The 22,746-nt window shown below is 43.8% G+C and overlaps 1 protein-coding gene and 1 long non-coding RNA gene across 5 annotated transcripts in view; one reads left to right on the top strand and one right to left on the bottom strand.

The window, feature by feature from the left end:
* Nucleotides 1-6,468: 6,468 nt before the first annotated feature.
* Nucleotides 6,469-22,746, bottom strand: part of RHOT1 (ras homolog family member T1) — a 54,033-nt gene continuing 37,755 nt past the window's right edge. Inside the window, exons 19-21 of one of the 4 annotated variants that reach the window (XM_080994543.1) lie at nucleotides 21,273-21,395; nucleotides 10,924-11,067; nucleotides 6,469-7,691 (exon numbers count right to left, since the gene is read on the bottom strand). In XM_080994543.1, the coding sequence (XP_080850669.1) occupies nucleotides 7,574-7,691; nucleotides 10,924-11,067; nucleotides 21,273-21,395 (385 nt within the window). In that variant the 3' untranslated portion in view covers nucleotides 6,469-7,573. Of the gene's footprint in view, nucleotides 7,692-10,923; nucleotides 11,068-16,808; nucleotides 17,297-21,272; nucleotides 21,396-22,746 lie in introns of those variants that run through there. The other 3 variants (XM_080994544.1, XM_080994545.1, XM_080994546.1) reach the window with 3 other exon arrangements.
* LOC308471288 lies at nucleotides 11,074-16,697 on the top strand. The gene is made up of 2 exons (XR_013982879.1): nucleotides 11,074-16,304; nucleotides 16,500-16,697. It is a non-coding gene; the product is annotated as an uncharacterized lncRNA (long non-coding RNA).

The raw sequence follows: 22,746 nt of genomic DNA, 5'->3' as shown, positions 1-22,746 counted from the left end.
GGCAGGAGCAGGGACCGAGCAACGGGAGCTCACCCCGTCACGGGGATTCGAACTGCCAACCTTCTGATCAGCAAGCCCTAGGCTCTGTGGTTTAACCCACAGCACCACCTGCGTCCCTAACAAGAGTCTGGAAGCACCCAAATATAATACGCTGCTGTCGCTGCTTGGATTCCCCCCCCCCCCCCCAACAGACTAAGACAGCTTGCTGCACGATTTGTGAGACCTGTAACTATTTTTACAGCTCATGCTCCTCTGAGGGCAAACCAAGTCCTTTGCAGAGCATGTCAGTCTCCTCTTCCCCTTGGTTAAGGACAACTTGTTATTGAGAACCGTCTTCCTTTTCCCAGCCTCGGCTTTAGTTCAGTTCCAAAATTAATTTCTCACCCGCCTTCCTTGGAGTAGCCTCATTAATTGAAATAGCAACTGCAGAGAACTGGAACAAAACTGATGCGGCAGAGCACTTTAAAAAATAATAATCCAATGCAGTGTGACATTGCTTTTAATACAGCTTCGTCTTATTGGTTGGTGGAATTTGCATGAGCATGTGAGAGACAAGGATTGATAAAGCAGACTTTTTTTTTTGGCTTTTTTTTTTTTTTCAAAAGACTCCTCACACCATCCTAAGCAATGTACATTACAGAATGGGCTGTAAATCAGGAAAGAAGTGGAAACCGCAATGGATGTTGCTGAGTTTACAGTTGTTCCGTTAGAACAGAACATTTGTTAAAGTGGACGTCGGTCCAGGAATCAAGAGGAAGTTGGTTTTTAAGAAAAATACTGGTTCAAGCTGGAGGCAGATCAAAGCGCATATTAGCGGCTAGCAGAGAAACCACCGCACGCCATATCTTATCTTTCCCAAAATGATTCAAGGGAGCCTCTAATTTTTCCTCAGTAACAAACCAGGTTTATTCCAAATCTAATACAGTGGTACCTCGGGTTACATACGCTTCAGGTTACATACACCGCTAACCCAGAAATATTACCTCGGGTTAAGAACTTTGCTTCAGGATGAGAACAGAAATCGTGCTGCGGTGGCGCAGCAGCAGCAGGAGGCCCCATTAGCAGAAGTGGTGCTTCAGGTTAAGAACAGCTTCAGGTTAAGAACAGACCTCCAGAACGAATTAAGTTCTTAACCCGAGGTACCACTGTAATACAAAAGAGTAGGCATGATCCTACTACAGTCAAGTGATATTTAAATATTGGGTTTCAAAGGCAGAGTTTGAGCACAGGCTGCTTGGCTCACTTCTGAGAATGTGTTTCCCTCCTTCAGCAGCACACCTGCATCCATAAAGTAGATTAGATGGTGTCCCTTATTCAAGGAAGAGGGACCTGAAGGCCCTCCATGCATTGTCAAAGAAAAAGTGCAACTCATTTCCATAAGGAAATACAGAATCGTAGAGTTGTACGGGACCCTGAGGATCATGTAGTCCAACCCCCCTGCGATGCAAGAATACACATCTGTCCCATACAGGGGTCAAACCTGCAAGTCTGGTGTTATCAGCACCATGCTCTAACCAGCTCCTGGCATCCTTGATCATTCTGGCTGGGGCTGAATGGAGTCCGACATCAGGCGAGGCCACATGCTTCCCACCCCCTTTCTAACAGAAGCAAAGTGGCAGGAAAGAATGGTCTTGGGTGATCTTAAAAGTAATTTTTAACTCTGTGATGGAATTCTGCAGCGCCTCTTCTGCCCCAAGGGGGAAAACCTTTGGGGTTTAGAGCACAGGAAAAACGCTAAAAATAGATCTGATGGCACTGTGTTCTGGGGAAAAGTGTTTTTCCACTGTAGCTAGAGGCCTTTTGTGTGTGTGTCAAGAGTCCCATTTCTGGCTAACGAAGCAATAACAGGAACAAATAAATAAATAACCATGATGACCAAAGTTCATCTTCCTGTGCCGTAAGACTTGCTATGGAAGATTTTAAAAAATAAAGCAAATGCATAATTAGCAGAAGGTATCAGAGGGAGAAAAGAATGTGCAATTAAACCAGGTTTCTTACGCAAACCAAGAGGACCAAGGCAGAAGCTGAAAAGCATACATTTTGAAGCCACACTGCCACCAGGTGGCAACCAGGCGCCACTACATAAGCTAATTAAAAAAAAAAAATTCACCGCAAGCTTTATATACCGTATACTGCACATTTTGTAAATTTTGTAGATCTCCAGGCATAGGGCAGTATATCAATTCAAATGATGATGATGGTGATAAATCAGTTGCTTACCTGTAATTGAGGTTGAGCAGGCTTGAATGATGGAAAATTCTCAAGGTTTGACCAAAAGCCTATGTACTTATAGGCTGCCCCTGCCCTGTTGCCTGCCAAGAGAGACTTACTCACGTGTCACAGGACAGGACAAGAAAACACCTTTTCACCTTGTCTCCTGGCAGCTGCAAAGTACACCCAAGAGCAGCGGTAGGCAAGGTGGTGCCCTCCAAGTGTCAGTGAACCCCCCCTAGTCCCAGTCAGCACACCCAATGGCAAGGGAAGATGGGAGCTGTACTTTTAACATCTGGGGAGCAGCAGTGTGGGCTATCCCTGCATTAGAGGCATTCTGTGGTAGGAGAACTTGGACCAGCTTTGTGACTGCAGCAATGCAAAAAACTGCTAGGAGCTGCTTAATTAATCCTGGCTATGGAATACCCAAACCAACAACAACAAAAGGCCATTGCGGGTGGCGCTGTGGGTTAAACCACAGAGCCTAGGACTTGCCGATCAGAAGGTCGGCAGTTCAAATCCCCGCGATGGGGTGAGCTCCCGTTGCTCGGTCCCTGCTCCTGCCAACCTAGCAGTTCGAAAGCACGTCAAAATGCAAGTAGATAAATAGGTACTGCTCCGGTGGGAAGCTAAATGGCGTTTCCGTGCGCTCCTCTGGTTCGCCAGAAGCAGCTTAGTCATGCTGGCCACATGACCCGGAAGCTGTACGCCGGCTCCCTCGGCCAATAAAGCGAGATGAGCACCGCAACCCCAGAGTTGTCCGCGACTGGACCTAATGGTCAGGGGTCCCTTTACCTTTATGGAATGCCCAAACCAACAACAAAAGGCCATTTGGGTGGTCCTCTGAGAGAATGGGATTTGGGATAGCTGTCTGCCAAGAGCGCATTTTGATTCTGAAGTTGATGGGTAAAGAGACGTCTCAACGGAGAGTCAAGGTCACGATCCAAGACCATGAAGGGCCAACTCATCAAGAACAAGGCAGGTCAAAAACGGTACCTATTGTTGTGTGTAGAAAGCAAGGAACCAATGCAAGCAGCAGAAGAGGCAGGCAGTGGTGCTCTGCAGCAGCTGAAATCATCAAGGACCACCCAATGGAGGGCCATGCGTAGTAGCCCGTTGCCAAGTTTCAAAACCCTATCCATATCCGGCATTAAATCTGGACCGCTAAAGCATTAAGTGGCCTCTCTCCTTAGGTGAAACTCCAACAGGGATGTTCATTCTCAATTTCAACACCTGAAGCAGAAACGGTGCAGGTGGTTTCAAGGCAAAACGTCAGAGCATCATGTGGGCTTGTGGTGATTTGCTGTCATTGCATCCCTGTCTCTTTCTGAGAAACTCGTCATGCCAGATCAGCAGGGGAGCACAGCCCAGGGCACTCTGCCAGGTTTCTCTAGGTAGCTGGTAAAAGGTAGAGAGGGGAGAGAAAATGCAAGACGGAAGGAGGTTGCATTGCCAGTGTGAAATGGAAATGGTACCAAGAACCAGGTTTCACACTACAGTAACTTACATCCCTAAGAGCCAGTTCTATTCGTATTCTTGTTTAATTGCAAGTAATCTATACTTCATCTTGCTACTCTAACATGCTGTGGCATCGTCCTTAAAGCCCAAATACGATACCAATTAGGGGAAATGTTTACAGAGCTCCAGAAGGAACGTGAACCTATATTTGGAAGTCTGTTCCACCTAATGGGTAGACCTGCATGTTCTGCTTGCTACGTACTGTCTTTCGGCTGGCTCCTTCACACCGTCTTTCTCGAGCACCAATCAGCTACTGCATTCCCATCTGCGAAAAACCAGATATAGCAACTGGGTGATGTGAAAAGCTATTTTCACACATTGCCATGGCAATCTGCATCCTATCTCGATTCTTGTTGAAAGCAAAGCCAGCCGACACCAAGCGTACAAAATCGCAGCAAATGTTTTAAGCAGAGAAGCAAGAAAAACAGTTGGTGGGTTTTTTTTAATGGAAAAAGTAGAAAACCTGATGGGGAAACACATCTATCCAGATGGGTACATGGCATTTTCCCATGCTGACTAAAAACAGATGTAGCAAGGCCACTCACGTTCAGCGTGTACTTTTGCACTTATTTATACAGTTGTACCTTGGAAGCTGAACAGCCTAGTTCTCTAACGTTTTGGCTCCTGAACAATAAAAACCTGGAAGTGAGTGTTCCGGTTTTCGAACTTTTTTGGGAGCTTTCTGCAGCCAACCAGAAGCTGCGATTTGGTTTTTGAACGTTTTGGAAGTCAAACAGACTCCTGGAACAGATTCTGTTCGACTTCCAAGGTATGACTGTATAATAATAATAATAATAATAGTAATAATAATTTTTATTTATATCCCGCCCTTCCACAGCCAAAGCCGGCCTCAGAGCGGCTAACAACAATAAATTGTTCATAGTATATTGATCATAGATATCTTACCAGGTGTTATTCTCACCCCCCCCCCCGCAAACCCCATGAACAAATGTTTCTATTCTCATGGTACTTGAAACTGCATGGGAAATGATTTTATAACACAGCAACTGAGGTAGTAAGGAAGCTTCCAGTGCAAGATTAGCAAGTTCCCCACAAGATAAATGTAACAGGTTTGGCATGGGAATCGACATGGAGGCAAGGCCCAGCTAGACCCCAGATCTTAACAGAGTTTGAGATTTTCAGCTGATGATTTTATTAACACTGAAACCCTATTTTAAATTCATTTCCCAGCACCTGCAGTAGGCCTAGAAAGGACCTCTACTTTTTAGAGCAGACCATGCTTGAGTTGGAACCAGTGTAAGGCATTTGCTGCAAAGGATATTTGTGTGTCTCACTGTGGGAACAGAATCGTATTAATTCCTCTTGCGCCATGTTCCCCACACCTCATGGCAGGAAACCTACTTATCATTCTGCCTTCCACAAGCAGAATTCACATGGCTCCTTGCAAAAGCATTTGCATATATGCAGAACTCAGCTGCTTCCCATTCCTTTATGCAAAAGAATGATTCCATCCCCACGATAGCAGCCACTAGTCATACAAGCACAGTATTACAGTAGGGGATATATATATCCCCTCATGTTCAAGTTGTCCAATGCTCAGCAATCTGCAATTAGGATGTACAGCTAGAATCCTCATTGCTAATGTCTAGTGCTTTTTCTTCCTTCCTGGCAACCCAACTTTCCTCCTATAAGCCAGCTTCAACAATTCTGTGGAAATCCTACCGATCCATTTGTACCCATAATGAAAAGACATGAAAGGGGAACTCCCACGTTTTACAAAACCAAGTTCTCCAAAAAGCAGCAGCTTTCTGGTAATTATGGTAATGGTTTAGAAATCCGAGCTAAGTCTTAAACGATGTTTTCTGAGTGTCCGCCTCAAAATCTCATGGCATTCCTAATAGCTGATATGTGGGAAGACACAATCCAACCTAAGCTGTAGGAGCAAAGTAGTGCTTAATTGGCTTTCTGAAACCATGCTGTTCACTGTGAACAAAATGGAAGCTGAAAGGGGTCCCCAAAACCACCTTTTCCAACACTCTGAACTAAGGTAATGGCAGTGGTGCCCACCTTTTCAAGGAGCCAGCTGCCTGAAACATTAGCTGCAAGTTGTCCATTTACATATTTTGAAATGGAACTACAGCCACATGATATGGGGAGGGGATTAAACAGATAAAAGGCCGAGAGTTCTTCACAAGGGTCTTCCAGTTCTCATGTGTGCCTAGCAAGCATTCTGGGGGTTTCTAATGCCTGAAAGCCCAGGCCAGTCACTGCGCTGCTAGAACTGTGTTCTTCTCAATTCACACAGTATGGCCAAAACTCCTCTATTGTTCGTGGGGAGTTTCCCAGTGGAAACTGTGTAATGCATGAACAGGAACACAGAAAGTTGCCTTTTACAGAGTCAGATCATCAGTCTGCCTAGCTCAGTACCTGGCAGTAGCTTTCCAGGTGGAGCCCTACCTAGCAATGCCAGGGACTGATATCTCCCCACTGAGCTCTACTGCCGGTAACTGTTCTAGGCCTACAAGCAGTTCTGCTCTTCCTCCTGGGCCCTCTTGAATTTTCCCCATTTTTATGTTAACAGCCCTAGTGGTGATTAGCCAACATCACCCAGTGAGAGTTGTGACTGAGCAGAGATTTGAACTAAGCGAGAGTTCAGCATTTCTTAGACAGGTTTAAACATTTCTTTTAAGCCTTTGGATTGTGCTATAGTGCCGGGGAACCGTGATCATTGCTGTGCACAGTGAATCAATACCGCTTAGAAAAGTACAAGAATGAGCGTTCAAAACACAGCACAGTAGAGTTATTTATTGAAATACTTGAAAAGGCCAGTGATGGGGGGGGGGGGGGAATAGGTTCGACAGTGAGGAATTTCCGCTTATGAGGTTTCCTGACCTTCTTTTTTGTTCAAAAATGCCACCTACAGGTAATTCCAGCGAAGTATAGGACGCAGTGCAAACCATGCAACTAATCTACCAAGTAGAGAGTAAAGCACTGTGTAATATTTCGGCTCTACCCCATACGCCCAGCTTTTGGGAGAATGGCTTGCGGAAGTGAGGATGAAACAAAACACTTTGGAATTATAAACAGTTGTAATATACAAATTGATTGCCGCCCCCCCCCCGAAAAGTCTGCAAAACACAACAGAGTGGGAAACGAGAGAGTTGCGGAATGGCACACAAGAGTCAAGATTCTGACAAACACACGGATGCTGCTTGCTGCTCTTCTATCGGAGGGAATGCACAGCTCTCCTTCTCTCCCCTCTACCCCCCCAATCCTTGACCTGCGGCACATTTTGCTGCTTAACCTAGGATGTAAAAATAATCAATCCAAGTCCAATAAAAGCTGTAGTGGGAATGAAACACTTGTGAAAGAAGATCTGTGGGGTAAAGTTCAGTTACTGAAAGAGGAGGGAACTCAGCCCTCCCCCAAGCACTGTGAGCCCAAAGAGAGAACGTCATACACCTGTGAAATAAATAAATGAATGGTGATCCTGGACTTGAACCTACATTGCTTAAAACAAATTCTAATTACACTCTCGCTCACTCCATTTGAAACATCTATTAATGCCAATTATAATAACTTTGGGGGACATTACGGCTCGCTGCCTTAATATATACAAGTTATATTTACAATAATTCCCTTTGGGCCTTAACAAATGTAGCCATTTTCAGTTAGCCACTGTAATGCAAAAACATCTTCCACAACCATCGCAATACTGCAAGTTTAGAGCTATCATTTAAAATAATCTTATCCATGAATTACAAGTAATAAAGTAACTCGCATATATAAATATTTCTAGCGGATTTAGAATGTACATAAAAGTTTCTTTTTCTTTCCCTTTTGGTAGGCCCCTCCCCTGCGAGAAACGTGCTTTTCTTCCAGATCATCGCTGCTTTAGTAATGCTCTGTACATGGCAAAGCCCAAAACGGCAAAGACTGTAGCACCAAAACTCGCTCGAAGCCAAAAGGTGGAGCTCTTGAGGTCTGCTTGCGTCACATGCCTGCAATACGAAGAGCATAAAAAAAATATGTAACTGATTTTGCGGTGGCAACACCAGAAAGAAGACACACAGATAAGCCTGCTTTTGGAAATCTATTACACGAGTCAGTTTCAATCCAGTTACACAAACTCAATTATTTCTTGTAAAATCTTAGGAGTCAATGCTTTTGTTCCAACTTTTCAAAGCACTGCTCAGTTACAGGAAAACCCGATTTGATGTAATTCAAATTATCGTTTGATGAATCAAACTTATTGCATGGAGACAGTAAAGGGCTCAACGAGGGTGAGTAAACGGAGACTGAATACTGATAAGGTGGAAGAACTTATGAGTAGTTCCTGTGTCCAGGAAATGTGGAGATGAACTGCCTGGACAAAATCATGATCCCTCCCAAGGAGCAGGTATGTAGCTTGGAGGTACTTGTGGATCCAATAGTGTCACTGGAAGATCAGCTGGCCTCGGTGGCAATAAGTGGCTATTTCCTGCTCCAGCTATTCCAGGAAGAGGTAAAGGTAAAAGTAAAGGACCCGTGGACGGTTAAGTCCACTCAAAGGGGACTATGGGGTTGCGGTGCTCTTCTTGCTTTCAGGCCGAGGGAGCTGGTGCTTGTCCACAGACAACTTTCCGGGTCATGTGGCCAGAATGACTAAACCGCTTCTGGCGCAACGGAACACCATGACGGAAACCAGAGTGCACAGAAACGCCTTTTACCTTCCTGTCGCAGCGGTACCTATTTATCTACTTGCACTGGTGTGCTTTCAAACTGCTAGGTTGGCAGGAGCTGGGACAGAGCAACGGGAGCTCACTCCATCGTGGGGATCCGAACCGCCGACCTTCTGATTGGCAAGCCCAAGAGGCTCAGTGGTTTAGACCACAGTGCCACCCGCATCCAGCTATTCCAGGAGCAGGACCGTCTTGCCACAGTGACCCATACTTTGGTAGCCTCATGCCTGGATGTGTGTAGGACTTCCATTGAAAATGGTCTAGAAGCTTCAGCTAGAGTTCTAGGTGGAATAATATTACACCTATTCTCAAATTTGGCTCAATTCAGAGTGTTGATATCAACTTATAAAGCCCTGAACAACTTAGTGCCCAAATACAGGAAGGACCTGCCCCTGTATCTGTTGGCCCAGGCCTTAAGATCTACAGGGGAGGCTGTTTTTGCAGTCCTGCCAATGAGCACTGCTTGTTGCACTGTGACATGGGACAGGGTCTTGTCTGTGGTGGTGCTCCATCTGTGGAACTCCCTTTCCTTGGAGGAGTGCCAGTCACCCTCACTGCTGAGTTTTCACAGAAAACTTTAGATATATTTCTAGAAAGAAGTGATAATCAAACGTAAGATAGTAAGATTCATGCATTCATTTGAGAGGCCAATGTATGGCACAGACTCTAATCCAGCAGAAGCTATTGCTGGCTGAAAGGGGTGGAGCTGGAAATATTTTTGCAGACTGCCCCCACTGAGCCTTAGAAATCTGTTCTGAAGGGTCGAGAGACCCTCTGGAGCAGTGCATGTGGCTGGGGGCTTCAAGAGGGGAACTGGCAGTGGCTGCTTGCCCCTCCACCACTGGCGAAAGCCTCCGCTGATTGGGGCCACAAGACAATTCTCAAAAGGGGATGAAGTCTGGGAAAACCAGACTCGCAGAAATACTTTGGCTATAGAAAGTTGGTGCAGAATTACACACTAAGATATAACCAATAATTATCTCCTGGTACATTGGGCTCAAGAGGATCAGAGTTGCAGTCGATTTGTTAAAATTGTCTTGCCATCATTTCAAATGCTTGAACTCCCATTTTGGGGGGACTTTTGACAATTTAACCTGTTATTTTCTCATGCAATGAAATGGGCCATTTTGAACTGACAAGTGTATTACTTTCCAAAAGCTAGAGCAGCAAAATGCCTATAAATGTATTTATCATATCAAAACAACACACAATCAGGGCCGGCTATAGGTATTTTAACCTCCTAGGTCTACCCACTTCTCCCTAGCGCCCACCCCTTCCCCTTTGGAGCTGTCTCTATGGATACCAAGGAGTGGTTTAGGTAACATAAGCACAAACCCACGCTGGCGATTCCCAGGCTACAGTAATCATCAGCTTTGCAAAACACCTAGAGAGGGGTGCTGGAAAAGTGCTCTTGGGTGGCTTTCATGTGGTTGTTGTTGAGAGCATTTTTTTTATTTTCTTTGTCCTATGTTATAACTGCAATATTCCCATTTGCTTCCTGGTTTGCTGGGACTGCATTATGTTTTTATGTTCTTGCATGTTTCCTTAAAACTTCAATCCAAGTCGTCTTTCAAAAAAAATTGTTAACAGCATTTTCTTAGTACAGTAGACAACTACAAAATTATCGCCCTCCCTCCTCCTCTTCATTTTTGGCCCATGTGTAGTAATGGCACAACTGGAGGACTCATAATGCTGTAAAAACAGTAATGTGAGCTAAGAGGTTAGTGAGCCAGGCCTTGATATCAAATGAGGAAAACAAAATGCAACAGAAGAGCATGGGTATGGTAGATGAAAGGAAGCCACAATGAGCTTGACAAGACCAAAGGAAAACACACAACCAGTGACCTGGAAGCTCCCAACACGCACCATTTTGTGAGCATGCTCAGCTAGCCTGGCTAAAATAAGGTGGCTTACCACAATGCGACAGACACGGTCTCAAGCAAAAAGGTCATTGCAGCGACCTTAGTTCAAGGCACAGCGATTCTCAAATTGAGTGTTACGGAACTGATTTAGGACTGCCCTATAGAACAAAAGGCTAGAAAGAATTTTCTGGCCTAGGCATTTTAAAATCAAAATTAGAAATAATGGGGAAACTTCTAAAGTACACGAGGCAGACATCCAAGTGCACGTACACCCTAACAGACAGAGCAGGTTTCGGAGGGCAAATTCAAAAATGACCAGGGCTCCTTCAATAAAAGCAGGGATTATACAACTGCTACACACTGTTACACAAGGAGGCCAAACCAGATTCTCCAGGGACCTAGGCAGCACTTCAAGCACATCTCGAAATCCCATGCAAATTAAGTGCTTTGTCTATTTATTGCGGGTGATCAGTGAAGCGAGGTACAAAACCACCTACAGACAAACTCCAAATCTTTTTTTTTTGGGGGGGGGTGAACTTCAAACGGATTAATGGCAATTGTTTCTAGCATGGGGTTAGTTCTAAGTATTTTAGAGCAAGGCATTGTCTGAGTTTCTCCTCTAGGGAGAGATTAAGTTAAGATTGTGTTACCTGTCTTCAAGTAACTGAGGATCAAGGGATGACTCCATGAAGATGGAATCCTCTACAGAGCGGACGGCGTGCACCTGGTGAACAATACTGCTCTCCTCGTCTGATAACAGCATGGCACCCAATTCAGCTACAGCGGCTCTTAACCTTTTTTACACACATGCACACAGTGGGCAGTTCATAGCATGGCGAGAAACAGTCAAGTTACGCACCAACACAGCTTACAAGTCAGCTATCAGTCTGTTTTTTAACAAGGAGAGCCTTTGCTTTGTGTGCAGGTTATTAAAGTGGCACGTAAAAATTAATTATCAAAGTGGAAGGAAAGGAAAGTATTTTTTATTTTTTTTACAGCCATCCCAAGCAAAAGAATTGCCAGGTGACACGGAAATTCATCCCGCATTCTTGCCAAAGAACAGGTGATATTCCTCAGAGATATTTTTAACTCACAAAAAAACTTTTTGTTTGTTATCTCTGAAATGTGCCTTAATTTTACAGAAGGGCTGTTGGGAAAATTTGAAGTTAGATCACATGGATTGTTTTTCGCTTCCAAACTCGAATGTTCCGTATTTTATTTGTTTTCCTTCCACTTGTGTAGAGATTTAAGTTTTTCAAATGCATGATCCAGTGTTAAAAGGATCCACACTCACTCATTATTCCTGATTTTGTGTTGTGCTTCTGTATGCTTGCTTTGTTTAGTTTTACAGTATGCATGGAAACACTGCTTTTTTGAATAAAGCATAGAATTACTGTGCAAGGTCAAGTGGTGCCATCATAAGGGCAGAACGTTACGCCACAAAACAGGTTTCCGAAATGTGCCTGCCACTCAATGAAAATGAGAAGAGGGCATTTGGATGGAGATGTGTGGTGTTCCCTTGGCCAACTAATTCTCACCCTACAAATGCTCCCAGGGTCTTCTAGCCTAGCTGGAGCGACAAAGCAAAAATAGCAATTGGGACATGCACAGAGGAGAATCAGCTGTTAACCAAATGTCCCCTTGGTCCCTCATTAGCATTAAGAGGGGTAAATGAGCCTGGGAACTGCCTGTTTTCCTCACAAAACCTGGTTTTATTCTAAGTGTACCACTGTCTATTATGTGAGTGTGCCACTGTCTATTCTAAGGTAAAGGTAAAGGGACCCCTGACCATTAGGTCCAGTCGTGGCCGACTCTGGGGTTGCGGCGCTCATCTCGCTTTATTGGCCGAGGGAGCCGGCGTACAGCTTCCGGGTCATGTGGCCAGCATGACTAAGCCGCTTCTGGCAAACCAGAGCAGTGCACGGAAACGCTGTTTACTGGAGCGGTACCTATTTATCTACTTGCACTTTGACGTGCTTTCAAGCTGCTAGGTTGGCAGGAGCAGGGACCAAGCAACGGGAGCTCACCCCGTAGCGGGGATTCGAACCGCCGACCTTCTGATTGGCAAGTCCTAGGCTCTGTGGTTTAACCCACAGCGCCACCAGCATCCCTACTATCTATTCTACTGTGGTTTAAATATACAGGAAGCTACCTTAAGATCCCCATTCGCTAGGCAAGGCAAACATACTCTGTTCATACGAAATATTCATAAAGAAAAAGAAAGAAAGCAAATAGCTTTCTTACAGTGTGTTGGGAGCAGATTCTCACTGTTTACTTCTTATATTCAGAAGCATGCCCCATAAAGTCACACATAGAATTAAGGTGCGTCTAAAACACCTCAGAAGCAGCAGCTGGCAAAGGATTTCCCCCCGTTTTTAAAAAGGTGTTAATCTAATTCTACACATTGCTGTGCACTTCATGTGTATAATATCTGTATTCAAGTATTCGTGCCCTCAAAGTACAAAATGAAAGAAGGGAAGAATAGCCACTCCCAGCCAGCTAAATGCCATCCATAAGCAAAGCTCTTTATTTTGAAACGTATTTGAGAACTGGGGATGGTGATGTAGGAAAACAGCCAAGAAAGCATCTGTTTACCCAAAGATAGAAGTTTCACCAAATGCATTTTCTAAAAACTTAAGTTTGGGCCACTTCAAACATATTTTCCTAAGACCAGAATATATCTGTGCTGACTTTGATGGGTGCTTAGTGCACTTCTGCACTACTTAACTGTTGGAACAACCAGTCTCAAATTTAGTTTTAGCCTCTAAGAACTGAACCCTAACAATTTCATCCAAAAAATTCCCGTGCTAGCAGAGATGTTCCGAGAACAAGCATACAGCATGTGCCAGCACAAGCAGATATATTCCATTTATCTTATTTACTTCACAAAATTTATATGCTGCTTGATAGTAACCATATTAAAATGATCAAGAAGTGTTAAAGAACAAGTAATTGAAAACGTATCAAAGCGGTCGAGGAAGGCAATCCTGAAAGTACACAAGGTGTCAAGGGCTTTATATACCCATCGTAACTTGGCCTAGTAACAAATAGGCAACCACTGCAGATCTCTAAGCATAGGCGTTATATGCTGACAGGGTCTCACTCCTGTCAGCTGCTGTACTAACTGCAGTTTCTGGATCAAGCACAAGGGAAGCCCCACATAAAGTGCATTGCAGTAATCCAATTTTTAAGTCACTGATGCCCAAACCACTGTGGTCAGGGTCCCTTGGTCCAGAACAGTTGTGCAGCTGTACCTTGGAAGTCGAAGGGAATCCATTCCGGAAGTCTGTTCAACTTCCAAAACGTTCGCAAACCAAACTGCGGCTTCTGATTGGCTGAAGCTCCTGCAGCCAATTGGAAGCCACGGAAGCCCCATCAGACGTTTGGGTTCCAAAAGAACGTTTGCAAACCGGAACAATCACTTCCGGGTTTGCAGCATTCAGGAGCCAAAACGTCCGAGTTCCAGGATGGTCTGGATCCAAGGTATGACTGTATGTGTTGTACCAGGCACACCTGGTAAAAGGTGCTTCTAGCTACTGAGGCTCCCTGGGCCTCCAGTGACAAAACAGTGTCCAGAAGCCCCTCAAGGCCATGTATCTGCTCTTAAAAAGGAAGTGCAGCCCCATCCAGGGCAGGTAATCAACCAATTTCTCAAAACATGGGAGTCACTCGCACACAGTGCCTCCAGGATTAAAGCACAGATTTTTTCCCTTCATTTCTAAAGATTTCAAGGGAGGGGGATGTAAAGCAATAGCTGGATTATGTATTAGTATCCTATGTGATTATGGAACAGTGGCTTCAACTTGTTTAGGATAAGCAGGAAAGTTTTACAAAGCCATTTACAGTGCAACTTTAATACCCTATAAAATCTCTTTAGATCATACAGGTACAGTATTAATTAGGCTTTTACATTCCTTTTTTAAAAGCACATGCACAAGGGTTTACCAATGTTTCAGAAAGACCATTTTTATTTAATCAACAAAACAAGCATTTTATGTTAATAAATGCAGCCTGTGCTTTCCAAACAAAAGCAACAGATATTCTATTTTTGTACACTGTCAATTCAACACAGTAACTGGGCTAACTAGCAGTCATAAGACAAGTTAACAAACCAGCAGCATTAACTGAGCAGAACCATTAGTTTTGCCTGGGAATGTGATGCTATTCAACAAGCCAGGAACATGCAGAAGCCAAGATGACTAAGACATGAGTAAGCAAACTAAGGCTCAGGGGCTGGATTCGGCCCAATCACCTTCTAAATCCAACCCGCGGAAGGTCCAGGAATCAGCATGTTTTTACATGAGTAGAATGTGTCCTTTTATTTAAAATGCATCTCTGGGTTATTTGTGGGGCATAGGAATTCATTCATATTTTTTTTCAAGATATAGTCCGGCCCCTCACAAAGTCTGAGGGACAGTGGACTGGCCCCCTGCTGAAAAAGTTTGCTGACCCCTGGTCTAACACATTGTTCAATCCTCGCTCCCTCAAAGTTTTAGTAGCCTTAACTAGAAAACTGGGAAGAGTTATGACAAGACTCCAGACTTCCTGCACGCTAAATATGAGGAAAGCTTTATATCACTAACCTGCCTTTAAACGCCCAGATAAGTCATACACATAACAGTAAATTAAGCAGCAGTTCACACTAGGCAGAATTCTACAACCATTTCTTTCCTTGATTGTGACTGCACACAGCTAAGTTATCTGACGGATTTTGCCACACATTCATGTCACAATGCAGAGATAAAGGTAAAGGTAAAGGGACCCCTGACCATTAGGTCCAATCGTGACCGACTCTGGGGTTGCGGCGCTCATCTCGCTTTATTGGCCAAGGGAGCCAGCGTACAGCTTCCGGGTCATGTGGCCAGCATGACTAAGCCGCTTCTGGCGAACCAGAGCAGCGCACAGAAACACCGTTTACCTTCCCGCCAGAGCGGTACCTATTTATCTACTTGCACTTTGACGTGCTTTTGAACTGCTAAGTTGGCAGGAGCAGGGACCGAGCAATGGGAGCTCATCCCATAACGGGGATTCGAACCACCGACCTTCTGATCAGCAAGTCCTAGGCTCTGTGGTTTAACCCACAGCGCCACCCACATCCCTAATGCAGAGATACACATCCACTATTTTCTCTTCCTAGATTCCTTTTCAAAAGCCTACCCTAACCTGTTGCACTTCTGAAACTCTGTCAAGCAGACATTCTCCTCAACCACATTCTCCTCAACCACACTTTTCCATAATTCTCTGAATTCAATAGAGTTTAAAAAGAAATTTGGGAGCTTGTTGGCAACAAGACGGGGGAGATCCTCCTGAAAAAAGGGAAAAGAAAACAGACGGCAAGTATTTGATTTGGCCTAATTATTTATTTTACCTGCCTACAGTTGTATGTCTACTACTGAGTTGTAATGGGCCTGCCAGGATAAAGAGTAAGCACAATATTGACAAGCTTCTTCCAAAGACAAACCAAATGAATAATCAGGATCAGGATTGCACAGACTTAAATCTACTCTTAAGAACTCAGGAGGACATACAGTAAAGCTTATAAAATGTGGGGAGGCTTCATAAGCCCCCAGTTACACATTACTTCATACAAAGAAGGATACAGCTCATCTTGCCATCAATACTGAGTGTTGAATCGATAATCCAACCTCTTGTCCAATCAAGCGTCACACTTGCAAATACCAATTGGCCATTCATGAAGATGGAGGGAGGATGAATCAAGCACATCAAAGACAACCCTCAAATGAAGGCAACATTGTGGGTCAAGAGGTATAGGAGCTTGGAGAGAAGAAATAAGGGCCCTGCCACACACAACAATGACAGGCACTTGTAAATTAAAATGCCATGTGTGGCAGGGCTAGCCACTATGGTTCCTGGACTACAATTCCTATGATTCCAGACCAGCTGGGAGTTGGAGTCCGACAATATGTGAAGGGCACCATGTTGGGTTTGTTCCTGATCTTTGTAGTCCCAATGCCACACCTTTGGAAGGGGGCAAAGAAATTGGGAAGCATAATCATTTCCCACAGCATCAGTAATAATAATAATAACAATAATAATAATAATAATTATTATTATTATTATTATTATTTATTATTTATTATTTATACCCCGCCCATCTGGCTGAGTTTCCCCAGCCACTCTGGGCGGCTCCGAATCAAGTATTAAAAACAATACAGCGTTAAATATTAAAAACTTCCCTGAACAGGGCTGCCTGTTCTTAAAAAAGAAAGGGAAACAAGCCAAAGAATTGTGACTTTTAAAAAAATCTTCAGGGTGGTAGAGAATATAAAGTGAGGATATACCCTATTTTTCCGTGTATAAGACGCCCCCTTGTATTTTTGGGGACTCCAAATTAAGAAAACACCCCTCAGCACTACCCATGTATAAGGCGAGCCCCAATTTCAAACTTTTTTTTTTTGTAAAACCCCCCCCATAAGTTCTATACACAGGAAAATACGGTAATTTAAAGTGAGAGATAAAGATGGCTCACCAACACTAGTTGGAATCATTCTTGGCTCAGCGCATAATCAACGCAACATACCAAGATATTGATTCCATGTAACTGGAGATGCGTAGCTCTTTTCCATTTATGAAACTCAAAAAAATGAAAACACTTGGGTTTTTGCTTCTTCTTTTTTTAACACAATGGCCAATCTCTATTTATTTTAAGAAAAAGCCTTTCCAATAGGCTTTCAGCTTCAAAGAATCAAGATGGGGGGGGGGGATGACCTCTCAGATGGAAATTCCTACCATCATATTGAGCTTCAACTTTACCCATGAAGGGATTCCGGCCAGAGTAAAACGCTAATCATGCCAGAGGAATAAGGCAACAAGGCAGACACAGAATATCAGCCTCCAATATATACAAGACATGCAGACAACCAAATGGAAACAGCCAAGCTGATGGATCAGAAACACACACACGGAATTAGAAGGCACACGAAGAAACGTCGTTTTCAAAGAGAGGCACAAGAATGCAGCAAGAGGAGAGTAAATGCCAGCCAGACAAATGAAAATGAACACCTAAAAGGAGAAAATGAATGAAACAAAAATAATCCAGCATGGCTCAACTGTTTTATCGAAGGCATGTGGTGTACAGTATTTGTTCCTAATCAGTCATGTTCCTAATCAACTCTTTAAAGTCAGAATTCCTGGAAAGCTCAAACCAAGACTACTGCATTCAACTGTGCCAGGGGTGGTGAACCTACAGCCAAATAACAGACCCTTTATTTTGCCCCAAAAACTTTCCCCAGGCCACACAGTCTGCTTTATACCTTGGGCATTTTTGCCTTCCTGGAATCTGTCCTTTGAATATGTCAATGTTTCTTGCTTGTTCAGAAGAAACAATAAAGAATAGACGATTATATAAAGGTAATCATTAGCTGCTCCTCCCACTTTTGCCTCTGGCCCCGCCCACCAATGGCAAAAGTCCTCAAAAGGGGCCCCAGAAAAGAGTGCAGCCTTTCGGCTGATAAAGACTCCACACCCCTGCACGACAGGATATACTTCAGCATTGCAGTGATTTTCCATCTTTATAATTTCTTTCTAAAAGGTCTGTGGATCCAGAGCACTTGCTAAAAGTTCCTGTGAAGCATACTGTCGGCTTTTTGCCTCTGCCCCCCACACAGCTGCCCACTCCACCCCCAAGGGTGACATGAGGCTTACAACTTCAGTCTTGCAGCTCCCCGCTTACCAGCTAGAATAAAGTATCATCAAACTTCCAGGCTTATGGTCCAGAAATTCATTTTCATAAGACCTCAATTAATGGAATGCACTTTCTTTTTGGGAACAGTTCCATCACAAAGAATAGAAGTGTGTCTAAAAGTGTGTCTGCTCTAATTCAAGGCTGCAATGCTCTCCTCCTTTACCTCGAAGAGTCCCACTGAGATCAGTGAAATATATAGAGGAGAGGCACGAATACTCTTAAGTTTCCTGAGAAGAGAACTATTGGTGTTCTCTGAAACTACAGAACCACTTATCACACTGTTCTTTCTATGGGACTCACACATAAACCTCCCATAGGTGTGCCACCTAGTAAAATGGAGGCAGTGGGGGAAATAGCAAAACCCAGATAGGCTATGCACACATCCTGAAAACCTGCAGGCAGTTTTGCATATGCACTCAAGAGGTGACAGATCCCCCTTTTTTTGCTCTGAGTGCATATACGCAAAGCAGTTACTGCACACAAATAAGGAGCCAAAGAAGTGGAGGTTTAGAATACAGGCGTACCTTGGAAGTCAAACGGAATCCATTTTGGAAGTTCGTTCGACTTCTAAAACGTTCGAAAACCAAATCACAGCTTCTGATTGGCTGCAGGAAGCTCCTGCAGCCAATTAGAGCCATGGAAGCCCCATTGGACGTTCGGGTTCCAAAAGAACATTCGCAAACCGAAACAATCTCTTCCAGGTTTGTGGCATTTGGGAGCCAAAATGTCCAAGTTCCAGGGCGTTTGACAACCAAGGTATGACTGTACTCTGTTCTTATTCTGAACCAGATTTTAACAAAGTTAGATGACATTGCCTGTAGCCTTCCCAAATTTCAGGTGCAGGTTTCTCTCAGCCAAAGTACCTAAGATTCTCGTAGTTCCGGTCTGGCTATCATCCATAACAATCGGTCATGCTGTCTGGGGCTGATGGGAGCTGGAGTTCAACAACTTCTCAAGCCAAGGTTCTCATAAACAGTGGCCGAGGTGAAAAACTGTATGTCTGCACTGTGCCACTTCAGTCTATGGGTGGGAGCTCACATGACTGATGCTGTTCCGTGCAAACAGACCCACACCCAAAACATCTGAAAGATTAGGTTCAGAATGAAATCATCTAGCCAAGCCTTCTCCCTGACTTGCTAATGTCTATGTGTAGCAATGCTTATTTTGTGGAAGAGCCGTGGGTACAAAAAAAGGAGCCCGACAGGCCCAGGTCTCAAACAATGAAGACAGAAAGTTATCTGGGGATCGAGGGGAAAGATCCTTATCCTCTTGCTCCGAGTTCAGATTCTGCCCACCCAGCTCCGGCTGAACAACCGCCCCCCAACCTTTCCGTCCCCTCTTGCCCTCAAGAGGAGATTGTATTTTCTTTTGAGTGCCCATCTTGATGAATGAGGAGAACTGTAAGATTTGAGACCTGTTGCTGGCACAGTACCATGCTCTAATCTAAACAGAGGTCAGGGTAATGACCTCATTCTTCTTGCCTGGGTTGCAGGGAGGCTGGGTATGAGCACTTAAGCTATCCAGGAGTCTTCTGAAAAACAACTGAGAGACTGGCTTCCTATTTAAGTTTTCCAGCTGCAGTTAATAGCTAGCTCTGCAGCTGGAAGGAACAAGTGGCATAGGTATAGGGTGAGGGGTTCCGACTATGGAAGACCCCCCCCCCGCACGAATACTTTCATGTTCCTTACAGATCTTCCTAATAGACAGTTAATGAAAAGCTGTAGTGAAATGTTTGTTGGAAAACAGAACTGCCTTCATGCACCCAGTGTGTGTTGCTAGCCGACGTTCTACAAATCAAGCTACATAATGCATTTTAAACTTTGCTTTCCAACCACAGGCAACTAAAACAAGGCTACCAGCTAAGGGAGTACACAGGTATACCTCGGAGATGTTGCGAGTTCTGTTCCAGACCACCGCAATAGAGCGAATGTCACAGTAAAGCAATTCACGATTTTTTTGGGGGGCGGGGTGTTTCCCAGTGCATATAAGAATTATAATTATCCTATACTGTTGTCTGTTAAACAAGTTCTCCCTAGCTGCGGGGGGGGGGGGGGGACCCAGCTCCAGCCCCAGCAACTCCAACCCTGTACTACGCCATGGAGATATACTTTGATTTTTAACTCCCATTCATCTGCTGGGTCTGATCTGATACTAGTGAACGCTGGCAAATCCTGTTCTATGTTCGCAAAAAGAAAAAAAGGATTTAGCAGACACAAGGAGCATAGTAGGTAAGCTGCGGGACTGTTTGTAATACAGTAGGCCTGCAACTCACGTTCCAAGGATCGTGCCCCAAAAGCCAAAATCGCGTATAGTCTAAAGCCATTGGGTTTAATGACAGGTGAGATTGCCAAAGACCTTTTTTCTGGAACCTTTCCGCCCCTTTATTATTATTATTATTATTATTAGTTTTTTTGCCACGCGCATAAAGCTGAATGCATCCAAGTTGCGGGCTTACTGTACTAAAAAAGTATTCAGCCAGTGTTAGTTTGTTGCTAGTAACTTTCTAAAGAAAATATATGAATGTCTTGAACAGAGAACGATTCGCCCCAGCTGCATTCGTAAAACTTATGTAAGTAGGGATTATTTTCTAAAGGAGGAATTTGTTGTTAATGCCACAGATCTCGTCGCACCATATCCATTTGCAGGGACTGAGCATTTGTGCTCTAAACTCTGGAAGTGATTTTGACTCATATCGATAAACCAAAATATACACACATTTAGACTGTACGGTGGGCATGGAGGTCAGCAACCAGAAGCTCTCGGTCAAATCTAGCCCCCTAAAAGATGTTAATTAGCCACCTGGTTGCTGAACAAGAGGCAAAATCATGGTGAAAATGGTTTCAGAGGTAATAGAACCCAATGGCAAGTCACTTTTATGGTCAAGGGTACCACTGGTCCACTCCCTTGTCCAAATTGCCTTGTGGGAAACTTAGTTGCTGACCAGAGCTGTACAGTGTTTCTCATGTCTTAACTTGCCTGCACATAGAAATTTTAAAATCTACATCAAAGCTGCATATTTTGTATGAAATGACTAGCAAGGGCTTGTCTCCCCCCCCCCCCCAAGCTCTCTAGCAAGCTACATTAAGCTACTTTTGTACTTGCTAAATGGCTGAGATTCAATATGCCAATTAGGATAAGCACTACCTGAAGAGAAAAGCTTGTATATCGGGTACATTTGCCTGCTCAGTGGATATGGAGCAAAGTGCCTGTGTCTCAGTTACAAAGTTCAACCATTTGTTTTAATAAAAGTACTTTTAAAGCACGCCTGGTACCTAGTAAATAAAAATCAAAGACCTGTTAAGAACTGCGGTGAAGAGTTTGTTCTTTACAGATTGCAGCAAGTCTGAGTTGAGGAGGTTCTGACAGATGCAAAATGTACACCTGTTGCAGGTGCACATACAGCGTAATCGGGCATGGCTGCAAAAACACACAGAAGGATAGGAATTGAGATCTCAGGCAGAAACCAGGGCTGAGCCAAAACCAAGAGCGGTGAGGATAAAACTGGTTACATTCCGGGGGAAAGTGAGGCAAGGGTAGGCTAAAGTTGTACAGATTTCCAGGAGGAGACTATTTTAGAAAAGTGCGTTGTGCCCACATGCCTGTATCCCCAACAAGAGGAAGAGAGAGAGAAGGGAGGGAGATTCAACTTTTATTTTATACAGAGCTTAGAAAGAGAAGCAGAATGTAATATGCTCTTGTTTAACAAGAGGCAACTCCTCCACAATCCATAGAAAGAATGGAATTCAGTTCCTTTCTCCTGCTACTGAAACTGAACAACTTCATGAAGCCAACAGCTACCCTTACCTCTTCCATCCCAACCAACACACACATGCTTAAGAATTGGGGAAAGAGAAAGGGAAGGTAAGAAAGTCAAATACACTGTTGCATATATTTCTCAAAACATTTGACTATTCCAGCTGGGCCAAATGCATTGAGGAAGACTTTTTTAAAAAGGAGCCTGAACTTAAGATGTCTTCTGCACCTCACCCCCCAAAAATCTGGACTTCCTGGTGAAAGCAATCAAATTAACCCATTTGAACAAGTGACAGCCATAACCCTTCAGCAATGATGTTCAAGTGCACAGGAGCACAGGAACATTAAAAGTGGTTTTGGGGGGGGGAGAATTAATTGATTCGGTCTCCAAGACCGAAAAATGGAAAATGAATGTTTGAAGGTATTCTACATTTGATTACTAGATGTGAGGACAAGGTTATTGCCAACTTTATTGAAAGATTTACAGGGCATGTAGTTAGCCCTGGAGGGTCAGTCCCTGTGGCAAACACATGGTCCCTCACAGAAAAAAATGAAAAATAAAACTAAAACAAAAAGTTCCTGTTCCAGTGAAGTCTTGGATTGCACTGAATATCCACTATTGTACTATAATGAACCTGTCATTTTAAGCGATGTCTAAACCAACAACGCAGAGAAGGTTAGACCTACCAGACTCACAAAGTCTGCAGACTGAACTTGTTTGGCAACAGAGCAAGATGCTTAGTTCAAGAAACAGCAACTTTGAGAAGCATTCAATCTCTGGGCTCACAAGCATCTACATGAAATGTAGGATAGCTATTAAATTTGAGTAGCAACAAGTGTGGTCCAAAAGAGAGATAAACAAAAGCAAGAGAACTCCTATGGTGCTGCTAGAGAAAATATGGTGCAAGAATCGCAGAAAACAATGACAGTATTAACAGTGACTGTAGGCCAGCTTGCTTTAGCAAATGTGCAGCTTGAAACCTCCTGAGGGTGTCACATTTTTTCACATCAATAT

The sequence above is a fragment of the Podarcis pityusensis genome (assembly GCF_964106645.2).
Source record: "Podarcis pityusensis genome assembly, chromosome: 2".
In the NCBI taxonomy this organism is placed as follows: Eukaryota; Metazoa; Chordata; class Lepidosauria; order Squamata; family Lacertidae; genus Podarcis; species Podarcis pityusensis.
The sequence above is the reverse complement of the archived record's forward strand: the minus strand, read 5'-3'. Positions and strand labels throughout refer to the sequence as shown.